At 38.3% G+C, this 16,779-nt stretch overlaps 1 protein-coding gene across 8 annotated transcripts in view; it reads left to right on the forward strand.

Moving 5' to 3' along the window:
• The window catches only part of sipa1l1 (signal-induced proliferation-associated 1 like 1), a 309,330-nt gene that overhangs the window by 162,427 nt on the left and 130,124 nt on the right, over positions 1–16,779 (forward strand). For all 8 annotated transcript variants that reach the window (XM_051920056.1, XM_051920059.1, XM_051920058.1 and 5 more), the window contains one exon: positions 2,820–2,977. In XM_051920056.1, coding sequence (XP_051776016.1) covers positions 2,820–2,977 — 158 coding nt within the window. The remainder of the gene's footprint in view (positions 1–2,819; positions 2,978–16,779) is intronic.

Here is a 16,779-nt window from a genome sequence, read left to right on the forward strand (position 1 = left end):
TTCTGTCAGTGAGTAAAAAACTACTCCATCAGTTTGTCCAAACAGCTCAACTATGTGTGCTTAGCATTTATCACATCTCTTTTATAGTGTACTAGCCACATTACCTTTCAAAGACCTTCCTTCACTTCTTTAGATAGATAGATAGATACTTTATTAATCCCAAGGGGAAATTCACATACTCCAGCAACAGCATACTGATAATAAAACAATCTATATACAGTGATCCCTCGCTATATCGCGCTTCGCCATTCGCGGCTTCACTCTATCGCGGATTTTATATGTAAGCATATTTAAATATATATTGTGGATTTTTTGCTGGTTCGCGGATTTTTGAGGACAATGGGTCTTTTAATTTCTGGTACATGCTTCCTCAGTTGGTTTGCCCGGTTGATTTCATACAAGGGACGCTATTGGCAGATGGCTGAGAAGCTACCCAACTTACAAAGCTCAAAGGGCACGTATTGATTTTTGCATGTTTGTTTTTCTCTCTCTCTCTCTCCCTGCTCCTGACGGAGGGGGTGTGAGCTGTTGCCTTCAACAGCTTTGTGCCGCGGTGCTTCACATACTTTAAAAGCTCAAAGGGCACGTATTGATTTTTGCATGTTTGTTTTTCTCTCTCTCTCTCTCTCTCTCTCTCCCTGCTCCTGACGGAGGGGGTGTGAGCTGCCGCCTTCAACAGCTTTGTGCTGCGGTGCTTCGCATACTTAAAAACCAAGCAGCCCTATTGATTTGTTTGCGTTCTCTGTCTTTATGACAGTCTCTGCTCCTGACGCACATTCCTTTGAAGAGGAAGATATGTTTGCATTCTTTTAATTGTGAGACAGAACTGTCATCTCTGTCTTGTTATGGAGCACAGTTTAAACTTTTGAAAAAGAGACAAATGTTTGTTTGCAGTGTTTGAATAACGTTCCTGTCTCTCTACAACCTCCTGTGTTTCTGCGCAAATCTGTGACCCAAGCATGACAATATAAAAATAACCATATAAACATATGGTTTCTACTTTGCGGATTTTCTTATTTCGCGGGTGGCTCTGGAACGCAACCCCCGCGATGGAGGAGGGATTACTGTATATAATTCACTAAGTCCATGGCAAGCAAGACAGCCACGCCTGCCAACTCACAGAGCCCCGCCCACCAACAATTCACTAAGCAGCCGACCATGGCACATGCACGTCAGAGCCCCGCCCACCAACAATTCAAGCATTTGCCAATAACATTTTCATTAATCAAGAACGAAAGTCGGAGGTTCTTTATCACTTTAGATGGTAGCTTTTCCTCCTTTTCATCATGTTATTTTAATAGAAAACATTTAAAAATATTTGGTACTTTTTGTCTTATGTGTACCTTCAGGGCTTTTCCTCGTTATCCTTGTGTGTCTGAATATCTCTTGACCAGTGCTCCCTCTGTCAAGTGCATTCCTATAAAGCCTGCTTCTCGGATTCTTGTCTGTCTGTCTGTCTGTCTGTCTGTCTGTCTCTTTCCATCTATCTTTCTATCTATCTATTTTGCAAATGGGACTCATATGACATCCATGATCCACCTGCTAGTTGCTATGCAAATTACAATACGTAAGTGACCATGAAGCAGTGTGGGCACCAGGACAAGTTTATCAGGGGACACTGTTTGATTACAATGCAAATAAAGCCTATTTTACTTTGATTTCACAGTAAATACGTATGTCTCAGAGATCATACTGTAAGTGTAGAATGTAACACTGCAGGACTGCACTGTAACAAGCCAAATGCAGATTGCATTGATCAAACATGTGCAAAATGGATTCAGGAATGTATTTATATATACTTTATTAGATCAGACTGCTCTTTGCCTCACAGTTAATTGTGGTTACGAGGTTTAGCTGTTATGTGACCAAACATTGCAGTGTGCAGGACATGTGGTATAGAGGACTTTGATAGCATTATGCATTTAAAATTGTTGCCTTCCTTGTATTTTCATGTACTAAAATCTGTAGTTTACAGAGAATACAGTGAAAAACAATAACAAATTATAAACAGTTCTTTGTGTGAAAGCAAATGCCTTGTTAATGTGAGAAGTGCACACTGAATGCACTCCTCAAAGATTTCAGGCTGTTCTGAAGGTGAACGGTAGGTTTGCCCAGTAAGTTGGATATATACACAAATATAAACCGTACACTGTGATATTTGAAAGAAAGTGAAACTACCTATGGTGGCTGCTGGTTTGAAAAAACAGTGGACTGGACCACACCTAAACTAAATAATATTAAAGTGTTTGGAATTTGGGAACAAAAATGGGGTACCTATGGGAAGAATGTGCGAATTCTACATAAGAGATGTCTGAGCCATGGTTCAAACTGAGATTCTTGAAGCTGTAATGCCATAGTGCCAACTACCTAGCCACCCTAAAATAGGTTGTTATTTGCAATAAATGACACGTAACATGCCACCTTCAGAGTTAAAGATGTCTGGTGGACAGTAACATTTCGCACACCTGTGTCAGTATCTTATAGTAATACCCTAAAAATCAGATTGTTGAACACTTGGCAATTTTGTTTAATTTTAATAAATTCTAAATACTGATCTGTTGCAAAAATGTATGTGTGCACCACTTGTTTAAAGGTAATGCATTTTTTTTAAATAAGTACTAACAGTTAAGTGTGGAGGGGTTATGTACATTGAGCATCTTCATACCTAAAGTAAGCCAGTCTTTATTCCTTTAACTGAAGACTCTCTTCATTTTTTCCATTATTGAACATGTCTTACCTTTTCCTATTTGATACCTTGATTGCCAAGTCCTTTGAAGTTTGAATTATGGGTCATTGTGAATCTTTTCCATGTTTTGCAGTTGCTAAGGAAAAGACACATTGGCAACGACATTGTGACAATAGTGTTCCAAGAACCAGGAGCCCTGCCATTCAGTCCAAAAAATATTCGTTCCCACTTCCAGCATGTCTTTGTTATTGTTCGAGCACATAGTCTTTGTTCTGAGAACACCTGCTACAGGTAAGTGACTGTTTCCTGGGGATGGAGGGGAATTCATTCTGTGTAATTTTTTTAATCGTGTTTTCATTTAAACATTATTTTAAATACTGAAACATTTGCTCAAGATTAAAATGGGATTATAGAGAGTGGCATTCCTGATACACAACATATTGCTTTCTCATCCTTTTATAACTCTGCCTCTGTCCTCCAAATAAAACCATAAATGTGTCTTTTCTCATAAGTCCATGTGTGTCAGGATCGCAGTAGTGTGTTCTGGTTAATCTTTACGTTCTTACTGCCATTATTTTTGTTGTTCCCAGGATCTCTGTAGAGAACATCAGATTTTGTTTTAGTTTATTTTCAGAGTTGCTAATGTTTTTGTTTTTACTGTGAATAATTTTTATTTTTATAGCCCCATTTGGGGTTTTATTGAACGGCAGAAATAGCAATGTGACATATTTCATTGCCACATCACTGCTATAAAAGATAGCAATGTGACAACATGCATATCCAAACTTTTGGATCAACAATAAAAAACACAGCAGCATAGTACAAAACAATCCAAAGAAAAAAATGACTTTGCTAGTGATGAAGACAATGATTTAAAATGACATTGTGGTATAGAGAACTGCAGAGAAAAGTGAAGGAATGAAGAGAGGATTAGAGACTTTGAGTTCTTTTTGGTTTAGTTAGAGATTCAATAGACTGAACATATATCAGTCTCTCTTACAAACATCCATTTGTCTCAGCATCAACAAGTATAATATTCTTTCTACTGCTTGAGCAATAACAAGAAACAATCTTAATCTGTAATTCTGTGTTGTCACTGTTGTTCAGAAATTGGAATCAAAATTTCAAAGTAAAATACATTAATAAAAGATCTTGATTCAGAGCAAGTATACCTTTTTGCCAGAGGAAAAAAAAACTACTAATGGAAAAACAAAACTGCTGTAAAATTACGTCTGGCAAGAAATTCACTTCTGGCAGTGTAAATTGTGCACTGGCACATCACAGATTAATGAGGGATATACAGTATAATGGAAGAAAAAATCAGTTAACTTCACGGATTCTACTGGCTCAAGAGACTCCAGATTTATCAAATTTAGTGTCCCAGATGAAATGACCACAAAGGTAAAGCCACAGGTAAGTCACAGCAGACCTCCATAGTCTGAGCCCACTTTATGCAGTAGGCCCCGCTGGACCTGGTCAATCGAATTCTAATTTTTGAGACTCCCAGTTTTGTTAAACACAGCATATCCACAATGTCTCTGTACAATATAAACACTGTATTAAAAATACACATGAAGGCATAGCTCTCTTCAGTTTGCTATATGATAAAGATTTAAGTTTTGATGTTTTAAATGACATCATTTTTTGTCTGTTTTAGAAAAATGAGTGGTAATGTGGTCATTAAAAATGGCTGATCTTCAAGAAGTGGCTTGTCCAGACATTTGGGCTTATCCTACTCACTACTTGAACTTTTTGGTTCTCTTGCAAACCTTAAAATGCGACAGTGGATTATTTTCCTTTCCTAGATCTGAAGTTACTCTAAACCTGTGTTTCTGATTTTGTTTCAGTAATCCAAGATACAGACTGTGTCTTTTCTTGAGCAGTAGACATTTTCAGTTACCAGTTGATGTATGACTCATTTATCTGTAATAGACAAAAAAAGTCATTAAAACATTCAAAATGTATTCATTACTGTGAAGCAAATTGTCCACAAGTATCTTTTAATTTGTATTTTTAACACATTTGTAAAGTATATGGTCACCCTGTAATTCTCATGCCCATCTTTCCTGGAGAAGTCATTCACCCTTTCACTTTCTGAACAGACTCTTTCTTTTTGGTATTACTATTTATTCTTGCACACAGTGGTTATTATTGCTGAAGAAGACTCTCCTCAGTTCCTGGTCCAGTTTTTTCCTATGCTGGGGTTACAGACTGTCCCAGTGTCAGCGTTGATTTCCTGTGGGAAGTAAACCTTAGCCTGTAAAGTTTTTTGTGTCAGGCTTAGGCTTGGATGAGTGACTACAGTGTATACTGTACATGAGTGAGTGTGGCCTGCTATGGACAGGCACCCCCTCTAGGTCTGGTCCCTTCTTTGTCTCGGTTTTATTCCCATGTATTCATTTTCTTTTTAACCATCTTCAGACACACTCTTAATGAATTACTAACAGCCAAAGAAGTGTGTTTCTAATAATCTGTTTGTTCAACACTGTTTTACATTGTAAACATGAAGTATATAGTGTCCCTAACGAGAAATACTGCTCTCAGATTAACTGATTTCCACTTCCACAATACTGACAACTTTCTGTTTTCTCAAGATCACAAATGTATTTAAATTCTGAGACAACCTTATATTGCAATACCTCCTAGCCACAGGCAAGCTGTGTACTTGATGTTTCATGTGATCTGGAGTTTTGAGCCACCCTCGAATTGTATGGCAATGACCTTCAGCTCTAAAGAGGTTTTGTGATCCATTACATAATCAAAACAATGTGTTCAATCTTTTGCATTACCAGTCAGTGTTTGTTTTACAGCTGTGAACATCTAGGGGATAAACGCACCGAAGAATACAATATCAAAAATAAATAAGCAAAACAAAACCCTAGCTATCCATCTCAAGTGACCTAAAGGTGTCTTGCACTTATGTTTATCTGGTCAGGTGACTCTGACCATTTGCCCACCGTCAAACAGCACTGGATCCTCACACCTTCCATAATATTCTTTTGTCAGCTTTAGCCTGTCTTCTTCCCTCAAGCTGAACTCTTGTCCAGCACTTCTTTCAGCTCCATGTTTAGAAGTTTTCTAGCCAGATATAGGGCTTCTTAACGCCAGCCAGACACCACTTCTGACTAATTCCAGAAATACTGAAGGGCACTTTGATTCATTTGAACTACTCATTTAAGAGAATAGATTCATTTGAATCGTTTGATTTGTTTGCAGTCTGGGGTGCATGGTAATTCTGGGAAGGTGTACCCTTTGGTTGCATCACAAAACTAGAATTTAATGATTCTTACACTGTTTTGATACACAGTATATGTGTGTATGAAAATATCATTGTTTTTTAATTTATATTAATTGTATATAAACATAGAATTTTTATTTATAATTATATGTTTAACATGATATTTTATATGCCATTGCCGTGTTTCCATACACAAAGTATGATAGCGCATTTAAGATGTATAATTAAAATAAGATGTTTCTTCAGAGAATCTCAAGTAAGTGAGAATTGTGTAACACATAATGATTCAAGAGCGAATCAAACAAATGAGAATTGTTAGACTGATTCTCAGCTAGTGACTCGTTCATGAATCAGAATCAAGACCCTTGATTCAGGTGGTCCTTGCACATAGGCTTTAAACATCTATCAGCACAGTGAAAGGTGGTGATGATATAACGCAAGAAGAACACAAATTCTCTTTAGCACTCCCATTTAGCTCTACTGAACCAATTTGATCGCACTCATGAATTGGTTCATATGATTCACTCTTATTCGTTCAACAAGAATGAATTGTTCGCAAATCGCCCATCACTATCCAGGGAAAAAATTCCAGTGTGAGGTCCACTATCATAAAATTTTGTGTTACTCTCCTAGCACTCCAGGTATGCTTGCTGTCCCAAGTCCCATTTCTGACCTAAAAGGCTATGAAATTCCTGCATTACCTGTCCATTGAAATGGGTAGAAGGGAAATTTAATATTTCTCCTCTCTGCCACCTGTTGTACTTTGGGATTTTAGCTCTATTACTCAGCATCTCCCACTATGCTTCCATTATGTTGACTCAACCCATAAACAAGGTGTCTGGCGTCCCCTTGTGGTGATGACCTGGCTACACAGACATGAACCTGCAGTGGTTGTCAATGTAGTATTGATCTGGGCCTTTTATAACCCAACTCTCATTCTTAATCACCTAAAATCTCCGCAGTCATGGTCCCAGCCAAGTGCCCTTTCACAGCTCTGAAAACTAAACCATAAACTGTTTTCATTTAAGAATTGTCTCTCTTGTATAAAAAAGTGTTCTATCATATATACTGTATCTTTACGGGTGGATGAGTTCTTGTATTATGCAGTCAAGTTCATCCTTTAAAGCATGAAATGTTGCCTTGCTTATATGTGGCAAAGATTTCGATGTGATGACCTCCCATTAGGAATGTGGAGGTATAAAAGGAGTTGGTATTCATTACTTTATTAACTTTACCCTACCTTGTCCAAAACCAAAAATATGTTTTTCAAAGATGGGAATGCTAGACTATGCGGAAACTCTACACCAGGGCTATTCAATTACAAATTCAGTTGGGCCAGATTGTCAAACCAAGAAGGTTAGCTGGGCCAGTCATTTTAGCGGCAAAGCAGCTCGTAATGACAAATTTTAAAACCAACACAAACAAATATATTGAAAAACATAAGGTTTATTCGTTGTTTCTCTTTTAACTTTGGTCAGTTTGCAGAGCAAAAGGTGCATACAAAAAGAGCTGAATTAACAGAATCTGAGGTAGCCCCTATTTTTTCCACTTACAAAAGAAAAAAAACTGACCTAGGCTACATATCTGACCTATCTGATCACAAAGTGCATAAAACAAAATAGTGCACAGTAGTAGGCTATTAGAAATAACATTGTTTCCTTTTGAAACAAAATAAACAACTTGCACACATTTGACCCAGGAACATCTCAAAGTGCATAAAATAAAAAGTGCACAGTATTCACAACTATAACAACACTGAGGGAACATATTTTAAATCACCATGTGTGATTAGGCATGCCTCTGTTACGCATCCCACATTATATTGATGTATTGTAGGCTACGTTTACCCTGCTGACTTAGTGGGAGAAGTGACATTTTTTGTTTTGAACGAGAGCAGTGACTTTAGGCTCGTAAGTTGTCAATGCAATTCGAAGGCATTGGTGGAGAGTATGGTCAGTCAGGGAGCAACGAGAGTGGCTTTTTATGGAGTTCATGTGTGAAAAACTTGACTCACATGTATATGTTGATCCAAACATACTGAGCATGACGATTGCTACTTTCTTAATGTTAGGGAACTGATGTGCATTGACATCAGTCCAAAACATTGGAGGCCCGTTAGTGGAAAGCTCCTGTGCCATGGTTACAGATGACTGCATGTCAACAAGTTCGAGTGTGAATTTCCCCTCGTCAATGGAAGGGACCAGTTTCTTAGCTCTGGCGGATAAGTCCCCTTCTATTGCAACAGTGAATGGGTCTCTGACAAAAACGGCCAACTCTGTGGGCAGATCAAGTCCATCCAATCGACCAGCAAAGTTATTTTTCAACATCGCCATGAAATCTGTCATCACATCCGTGATTTGTGCGGGGGATGAGATGCATTTGCAGAGTGTCGGAAAATGCAGCATTCGGCCTGTGCTCAAATCATTTGCGAAAAGGTCCAGTTTAACTTGGAATGCGCGCATCTGTTCCACAAGGTCGATGACAGTTTTGTCTCTGCCTTGTAGTCCCAAATTGAGATCGTTCAGGTGTTTGAATATGTCGCTCAGAAAGCAGGCATCGGCCATGAAGTTGTTGTCCAGTATGCGACTCAAGTGCGTTTCTGCCTTTTTTTGCTTGCTGCCGCGGAGGAAAGTTATGATCTCTTCTCTGAGACCGCAGAAACGCTCCAGTGCTTTGCCTTTGGACAGCCACCTCACGTCATTATGCAAAAGAAGGTCGTGGTGCTCAGCAGACATTTCTGACAGCAGCATGCGGAATAAGCGGTGTTGGAGGCTTGATGTGGAGCGAATAAAATTAATTATAGCCATAACGCTGTCCATTGTCGTTTTGAGCGCCCCGCTTAGTTTTGCGCACAACACCGCCTGATGCACAATGCCGTGTAAGGAGATCAACTGAGGTGCAACAGCGGACCAACGTGATGCCAAACCATTCACTTTCCCTGTCATGGACAGAGCCCCATCTGTCACAAGCATGCACACACGCTTCATATCCAGACCACTGTCTTTAAAAAAGGCGGAAATTTTCCCAAAGACTATATCGCCAGTTGTGTGTCCTTCTAACGGCAGTAGGCCGAGCAGCTCCTCTCGGAAGCATTTGCCATCAAAAAAACGGACATATATGCACAACTGAGCAGTATCAGTTTTGTCTGTGGACTCATCTACTGCTATAGACATAGTATCAGCTTTCATCAGGTCTCCTAACAGCGTTTCATACACATCTGCAGCAAGAATTTCAACCCTACGAATGTTTGAAGTATCTGACAGGGGTACGTTTTTTATAGCAGATACCACACTCATTTTAATTTTATCGTCATTTATCACCTCATCCACGACAGCCAGCATACAGTCCTTCACGGTTTCAGAGTCTGTGAATGGCCTTTTCTTTTTTGCCAGTATCCAGGAAACACGAAGGGATGCCGCAGTAGCTCTCTCTTGGGCTGTGAATGACCGCACCATGGTAGTACTGCTCCGGTTGTAAGATGCAATCAAACTCTGCACTTTTGCAGCCCTCTCTTGAGATCCCTCTGGAAAATTGGTGCGAAAAGTGTGGTGTTTCTCAACATGATGCCTCCGCACATTGTAATCTTTAAATACTCCAACGCACTCATTACAAATTAAACACTTCGGTTTGGCGTTTGGATGTGGCGGTAAAATAAACAAGTATTTGTCAGTCCAGGCAGGGTTAAACTTACGGTTTTCATTGGCAATTTTACGTTTCAGTGTTGAGAAAGACATATTGATAGTAATCTAAGCTACTACCTGCACGCTCTGCATTGTTTGCGTGTTGCAGGCTACGTAATTTACGTAGGAATGCGCGTTTTTGGCGGGACCATAGACATAATAAATACTTTATATTTATATTAATATACTATATATTTATATTAATATAATATATATATATATATTTATATTAAATTATATTAAATAACAATTTATGAATAATATATATTAATTTATTATCTATGGGCGGAACCACGGGCTGGGCCACTCCGAGGTTGATTCTGGGCCGCATGTGGCCCGCGGGCCGCCAATTGAATAGCCTTGCTCTACACCATACTACTGTACCTGAATGTAGTGTGTGACTGGAGGTGTTCTACATTAGACTGGTGCATTTCCAGGGTTGGTTCTTGCATAGCATCTGATGCCTTGTAGATGTACTCTGGCATCCCAACAACCTAAATTAGGCTTTAGTGAGTTTGTTTATTGGGCTTAGCCTTAAAGTTCAACATACCACTTATGTGTTAGGGAGTTGATGCTTAAGAGATTGTAAGTTAACAATTACATTAAATTTATGCTAGTTACCAAGGGGGGGGGGGGGTAAAACTTTTAATTGTTGTTTTTCTCTGCAGTATGGCACATCAATAAACATGAAATCATTTTGTCATATTCAGCTTACCAAGCATATATTCCAAACCAATTAGTTTAATTATATTTTTCAAAAGACAGTAACTGAAGTTATCCTGATGCCAAATTATTTCCCAGAAATGTCCAACCCACTCATAACTCAATATGAATTATCATGGCCCTGCTTTTTGTTGAAGATTGTTAGTTAACACACTTGAATGCTTTTCAAAATCTGCTTCTGTATTTGTTCATTGTATGGTTTAAAACAGTTGAAACGAGCCTACCGAGCTTGGATTGAACATCAGTAATTTTGAGCAAAGTGGCTAAGGGTGCGGAGCTGCTCTAGGGAGTTTAATTGAGTGGTTTATGCTAAATTGCTACTTACATGGATCAAGTTTCTTCAGATGAAAGAAAATCAAGAGTGTGCATAGAAGCCGTTCAAGGCAATCCAAACAGCAGAAACATCCAAAAGTGTACTGGTAACTGGATTGAAAATTGAAAAACAAAGGTTTGGCTCACACTGTTGTACTTCCACACTTGAAATCCTTGTACCATTTTCTTACCATTCTCTCATAACAGTGAGCTCACTGATCATGACTGTCCTGAATCTTTATAGTTTCAAACTGCGTTGTTTTGTAAATCTAAAGTATGTTATCTTCCCAATACTGGTTAAAGCAGGTTTACAAGTGGATGCAAGGATTGTTATATAACTGCATTCAATTTCACATGTATCCATAAGATTCCACAGTGTACTGTTACTGCCCAAGTGTACATACTCACATGCAGTTTCTCTATAGAGCAAACGAACCTGCAAAGTGTTAATGCTACATCCATTCATTCTTTCCCTTGTACCATGCTGTCCAAGTGAGGGTTTGTAGGTCAGGGGCCATCCTTTTGTGTATTAGAATTTGGATGTGTCCGGTGGCATTGGGACACAGATTTCAGAGTAAATAGCTGGGCTGGATAAAGTGGTCTAAACACTAAACCTTTAGACTGTTAAAGAGTCCCACAATAGAAACTTTGTTTAACCATAAACGCTTTTATTACTCCTGTATATTAAGTAGATCTCCTTAGACATTAAATCTATTCCAGTGGGATTGGGTGCAAGATGACAGCCCATCACAGAGCACACTCACTCGTCCTCAAGCTTGTAACATTCAAAGGCAAGTGGTTAAATATTGGAGATAGGTTGGAGTTTCCTGTCCTCTTCATGTTTCAGAACTTCCACTTGGGAGAGAAATGATAGATATAAGACTTAACACCCTTTAACACTAGAATTACCAGAGCTAACGAAAAAAACTTGTAAATCCGGCCCATGTTAAACCCCTTCGCACCTGTCCGTCAGCCTCTTTTGTCTTCTGAATGTGTCGATAAGCCCAAGCAGAAAGCAGCCTGCTATAACATCCCCCTCACCGCCTCAGAATGCACAAGAAGTTCTCCCAGTTCCTGCCTTGATTGATTACCTCGGAGTAAGCTACCCAGAATTGTAAAGGGAAATAATTTGATGTGTGTTTTTTGTCTACAGCAATCTATGTAAACACATTGTTAAAACAGAAACGTTTCACATGTTTTAGTAATAAATGACAAAATGTTGACATGAACTGTATAATGTGTAAAGGCCGATGGCCAAATATCAAATAAACACTTTCACAGAAGGTGCAAGTACTATACGACGTTGGAGGGGCGTGGAGAGGTGGTACCACTTGGTCAGTCGAGCTTGGGTCATTTAAGGGCGTGGAGTTTTGGTGTTCCTGCACGATCACCAGAGCATTAGAATTAAGTGCAATCATCGATGCTTTTTTCTCTTGTTGAATCAAGAAGAGCAGGGTTTGGGGAGGTCGCCCAAGATAGGATCGAAGGTGGATTGCGACCAATCTTAGTGAATCAAGTTCTATTATTAGACCAATGCATTGGAGTTGACCACATTCAGCTTGCAATGCTGCCATTGTGAATCGAGCATGATCGTCGGAGCCATGAACAGAAGAGTGGGTTTGAACCAAGTGTGTCCCACCTGCAATGCCACCAGTCCACAGTTTGGGAAACGCTGCCTTAAGATTTGTCAAGTGCTTGCAACTCCTACACTGCCCCATTATTTTTACACTAGCCTGACCCAATTTTAAGATCGGGGAACTGGGTCCTGTCTTGGCAGCACTGATATCTGATACTGCATGGAACTTGTAGTACACTAGAATCATTTCATATGTTTTTGGCATGAACAGCACACTATTGTTCGTTTTGGCTGGAGTTTCTTGCCATTTCTGCCTGCACTGTACTAACTTTGCATAAGCAGGGTCAGGTTGTAAAGTGGAGCAGGACTGCTTTCTTCCTCATACTTTTAGCTGTCACAGATGTCATAACATATATCTTTTTTCCACCATGGCTGTGGAAGTACGCTTTGGCATGTTATGTTGAACCATAAACTTCCTTCTCAGTGTCGGCTTTCTTCATGTAAGCAGAAGGTTCCTGAACTAACCTCCCCTATATGCACTACTTCCAAGTTTCCCTTCTACCTTGACAAGTTGTGCACTCCCTTGGGGAGAGAGAAAAACACTGCCTGCTCAGTAAAAATGGTGTGCTGTATTGGTTTTTTGCCAAATGGAATGTTTTGCTAGCATTTATGCCAAAAGGCTTCTATATTCTTTCCACATAGGTTCATAATTTTCCAAATTGTTGGGTTACTTTCCCCAGACAGGTTTCAATGTGTGCTTTTTAGAGTAGCTTGTCTCTCTGAGGCAGTGTGGATTTTTAGATGGTGAGAGTGAGGTGGACATATTGATCAGAGTTTGCCAAAACGTCTGCAGGATCTTCCTGGTGACCTTATAAGTTAATTTCATTTAAAAGGATGACCTTAACCTACCTTGAAATTGTTAGTGATTAATGAGACTATATTTCAGGGAACAAAGGTGTTGTTTTTCCTCACAATCAAGACATACGTTAATATGCAACAGAATACTGTGCTCTTAAGTAAAACATTTTTCCATTTTTTAAAAAAAAAAAAATACTATGCCTATTTTAAGATGGGGTCTACTGGCAAACCTGAAATGAAAAGCTTTAACACTTGCCAAATGCATCCATTTTGAAGAGGAAAAGTTTTCAATTTAAAACAACTAGGGGGCTTCACCCCCTGCTCGCTTCGCTCGCCAATCCCTGTGTTTGGTTTTCCGAATACACACCTTTAAGATTTTTGTTTCTTTGAATTGTTGCTATTTCATTAGTTTCACTTTTATTTCAGAACTTCTGTAAAAACAATATTTGGAATCTTTGGATTCCCAATATGCTGAATCTTTTAAATGAGGTCAGTGAGACATGTGTTTAATGACTGTGTACCATAATTCAGGATAGCTCTCTCTGTTTAGAATTTCAGCACAGACAAAACGATCGACATCATCAGCAGTTAAGAATTTTTTTTGCAAAGTAACCAGTAAATGTATGTGAGGTAAACCCCGTTTTTGAAATTCTCTGACTTAAACTTCAAAGCCTTACAATATTTATATACTTATGATATGTCACCTGTGTCCATATATTCGATCTCTACTCGCCTTTTCGTTATTTCTCCGAGTAATAATTTCTCTGTTTGCGCTAATGCGATGTTTACTTTCTTTGTTTTGACATTGTCGTTTTTTCTGCTTTCATATTCTGTATCTTGCTCTGCATGTGTATCGTGCCTACATTTTTTTAACCTCTTTATGATGTTTTACTTTATTTTCTATTCTGTCTTTTATTTCTGACCTCACTTTGTCCTGCTTTTTTTTCAGTGAGACCTGGTCTGTGGTGATTATTTTCCCTTTTTCGAGTAATAATTTCCGTTTGTTTGTGCTACTGCGATCTTTACTTTCTTTTTTTTATATTTTCTAATTTTCCTACTTTCATATTCTTTAACTTTCCCCACATATGTATCGTGCTAACTTTTTTTTTTTTTTTTTTTTGTGCCTTTCGAATTCCACTGCTTTCATAATCTCTAACCTGCTGTGCATGTGTATAGCGCCAACGTTTGTGAACGTCTTTATGAAGTTCTACTTTTACTTTTACTCTCCGTCTTTTAATTCTGAGCCAGATTGGACGTGCTATTTTTCAGTTCCACTTGTTCTGGGCTGATAATTACTTCCCTTATTTTCTGAATTTGCACCTAGATTATTCTTTTTCTTTTTTGCTCTTTTTTCTCTCCAACGCTTTTGAGTCTCTTTTCTCTGCGCTGTTTTCTTCTTTGCTTAGTTGCCGACGTTTCATCTATAAAATATTGTCCTTATACACTTTATATGCACTGTGACCTTGGATCTGTGTGTGCTCAAATCCTTTAGACGACTGAATGTTTTTCTGCCCATTGTCTTATGTGATATTGGTTGTAAGTAGGGCGTGTCTTGCAAGACTCTCATGTTCTATGTCATCACAAGATGGTCCTGAGTCAATCTCTTGGCACAAAGTCTCATGTTTAAGGTCCCCGCGAGACACTCTGTGGCCATTCTCTTTCGTCTCGTGGGTCTTTTAAGTGTCTTCCATGATCTTCATGTGAAGATCACGTCTCGTCTCCCGTCTTTTTCTGCCTGGATTTTTTTTCATAATATAGAGAAAATGAAAAAAAAACAGGCCTTCTGTGTTTCTGAGGTACGGTATGTTTATGACAACCAAAGTAAATTGGAAGTATTAGTAAATTTTTATCACAGATTCTCAGCACACTTTTCCTAAAGTAATGATACACTTCTGTTCACAAGGAAGTAAAACAAAATGAAACCAGACATGTGCCTGGAGCTTTTTAGCTTCTTCATAGTCAGACATGTCACTGGAAAAAAATGACAACTTACTCCTCTAAATCTGACAAAAATGTTGCTGTAAGTGCTCAAACAGCACTCAAAAGAACAACAGCAAACTACAGTATTTACCAAACGAGCTAGAAGATACCAGAAATCCAGGGCCAAAAATTGTTGTAATTAGTTTACAAGCACATTTGGACTTCTTTTAATATGACAAAATGTAAAATGGAATATCTGTTTTATAAAATGTGTGCAAACTCAAGCTACAGCTCAATACTCAAGAACCTGTACACACATTCACTAAGTTTTAAGGTTTTTGTTTTCATGTTTGGATTGGTACCACATTACACCATTTTAAACTGTAAGAACAAGCAATAGGTAATGCAAAACTTGAGTTAGGAACACATTTTCTCTTGGCCAACTTATGGATATCATGATTGTGTAAAGACAACTTTGACATGAAATTGAAAGTATCTACCCTTTAGGTCTTTAAAAAACATTTTCAACCCATCTTCTGATCCTAACCACAAGTTCATCCAGAAGCTCCAGTTGCCCATGGTTGAGTTATTATATTGAGTTGGATTTCCCATCAACAGGAACAGTTCATTTTATTATAATCAAAGTAGCTCTGACAAAACACAGGCAAAAGTCATTAAACCTGTAGTGTGATTTGAAGACTGTTGGTTATCCATTTTCTTAATCTGCTTAGTCCATTGCAGGTTAAAGGTTAAGTTTATTTCTTGACTAACATGGTATATATGCATTGCCACACAAAACTGTGTTCTGAACTTAAGCGTTTTCTACAAATTTTTTAAAAATAACTTGCCCACACTGGTGCTTTACAGTGGGGTCAATAGGGCACGACGCAACACTAGAAAACTTACTGAATTTGTGCTCTTTGAGTTTCAATAAAAGAAAACATGCCTTCTGAGTTTCCAATGCATGTTTTTGAAAACAAAAAGTGCCTGGAAATAATCATTTTATCGAGTATTCCTGGTACTTGTTTTCTCGAGATAAAGATACATTTTATATTCACTTGTGTGAGCTCTCACATAAATATGGAAGTAAATCAAAACAAAACCAACCATTCCAGTGGCACGAACAGTTCATTGACGTATTTCATACAGCTGGTTTTACATTTAAAATGGCTGAATTTCATAATATTGTTTTTTTTTTGTTAAAAAATGACATGTATAAGCTGTTTTACAATGTGTGTACGTATAATCACAAGATACAAATCAATACTCAACAATATTTTTGGCTTGAAAAAATGACATATTCATTAAGTTATGAGGCATTTTTTTTTCTGGTGGAGCTTGTGCCATGTTAATTTGTGCAAATGTGGGCAAGACTCTTTCTTTTTAATTTATAGAAAACGCTGGACTTTGGAACACAAGTTTGTGTAGCAAATGCATATATGTCATGTTAGTGAAGCAATAACTTCAACCTGAAAAATGCTGAACTTATTCTGTAAGATCTGTCCTAGAGTCTATCTTAGAAGCACTAAGTGAAATGCCCAAATGGGGTCTGTCTTGTCCGTCTTTGGCTACAGTCACACACTCTCAGTCATGCAAGATGAGGTTGATCAAAGATGGTGACTTGTGGCATATTGATTACCATATTCAAGGAAGAATTTCACTGTAGTTTATACATATGGCAATAATGGCCCTAAAGAGCTATAAACCTAATTGCTAATCAGAGTGACAGTTTTATAACACTGGATCAAGCCTTTGCTTCCTGACTGTATGTTTACAAAATAATTAA

The sequence above is a fragment of the Erpetoichthys calabaricus genome, chromosome 16 (genome assembly GCF_900747795.2).
Source record: "Erpetoichthys calabaricus chromosome 16, fErpCal1.3, whole genome shotgun sequence".
Lineage (NCBI taxonomy): Eukaryota > Metazoa > Chordata > Cladistia > Polypteriformes > Polypteridae > Erpetoichthys > Erpetoichthys calabaricus.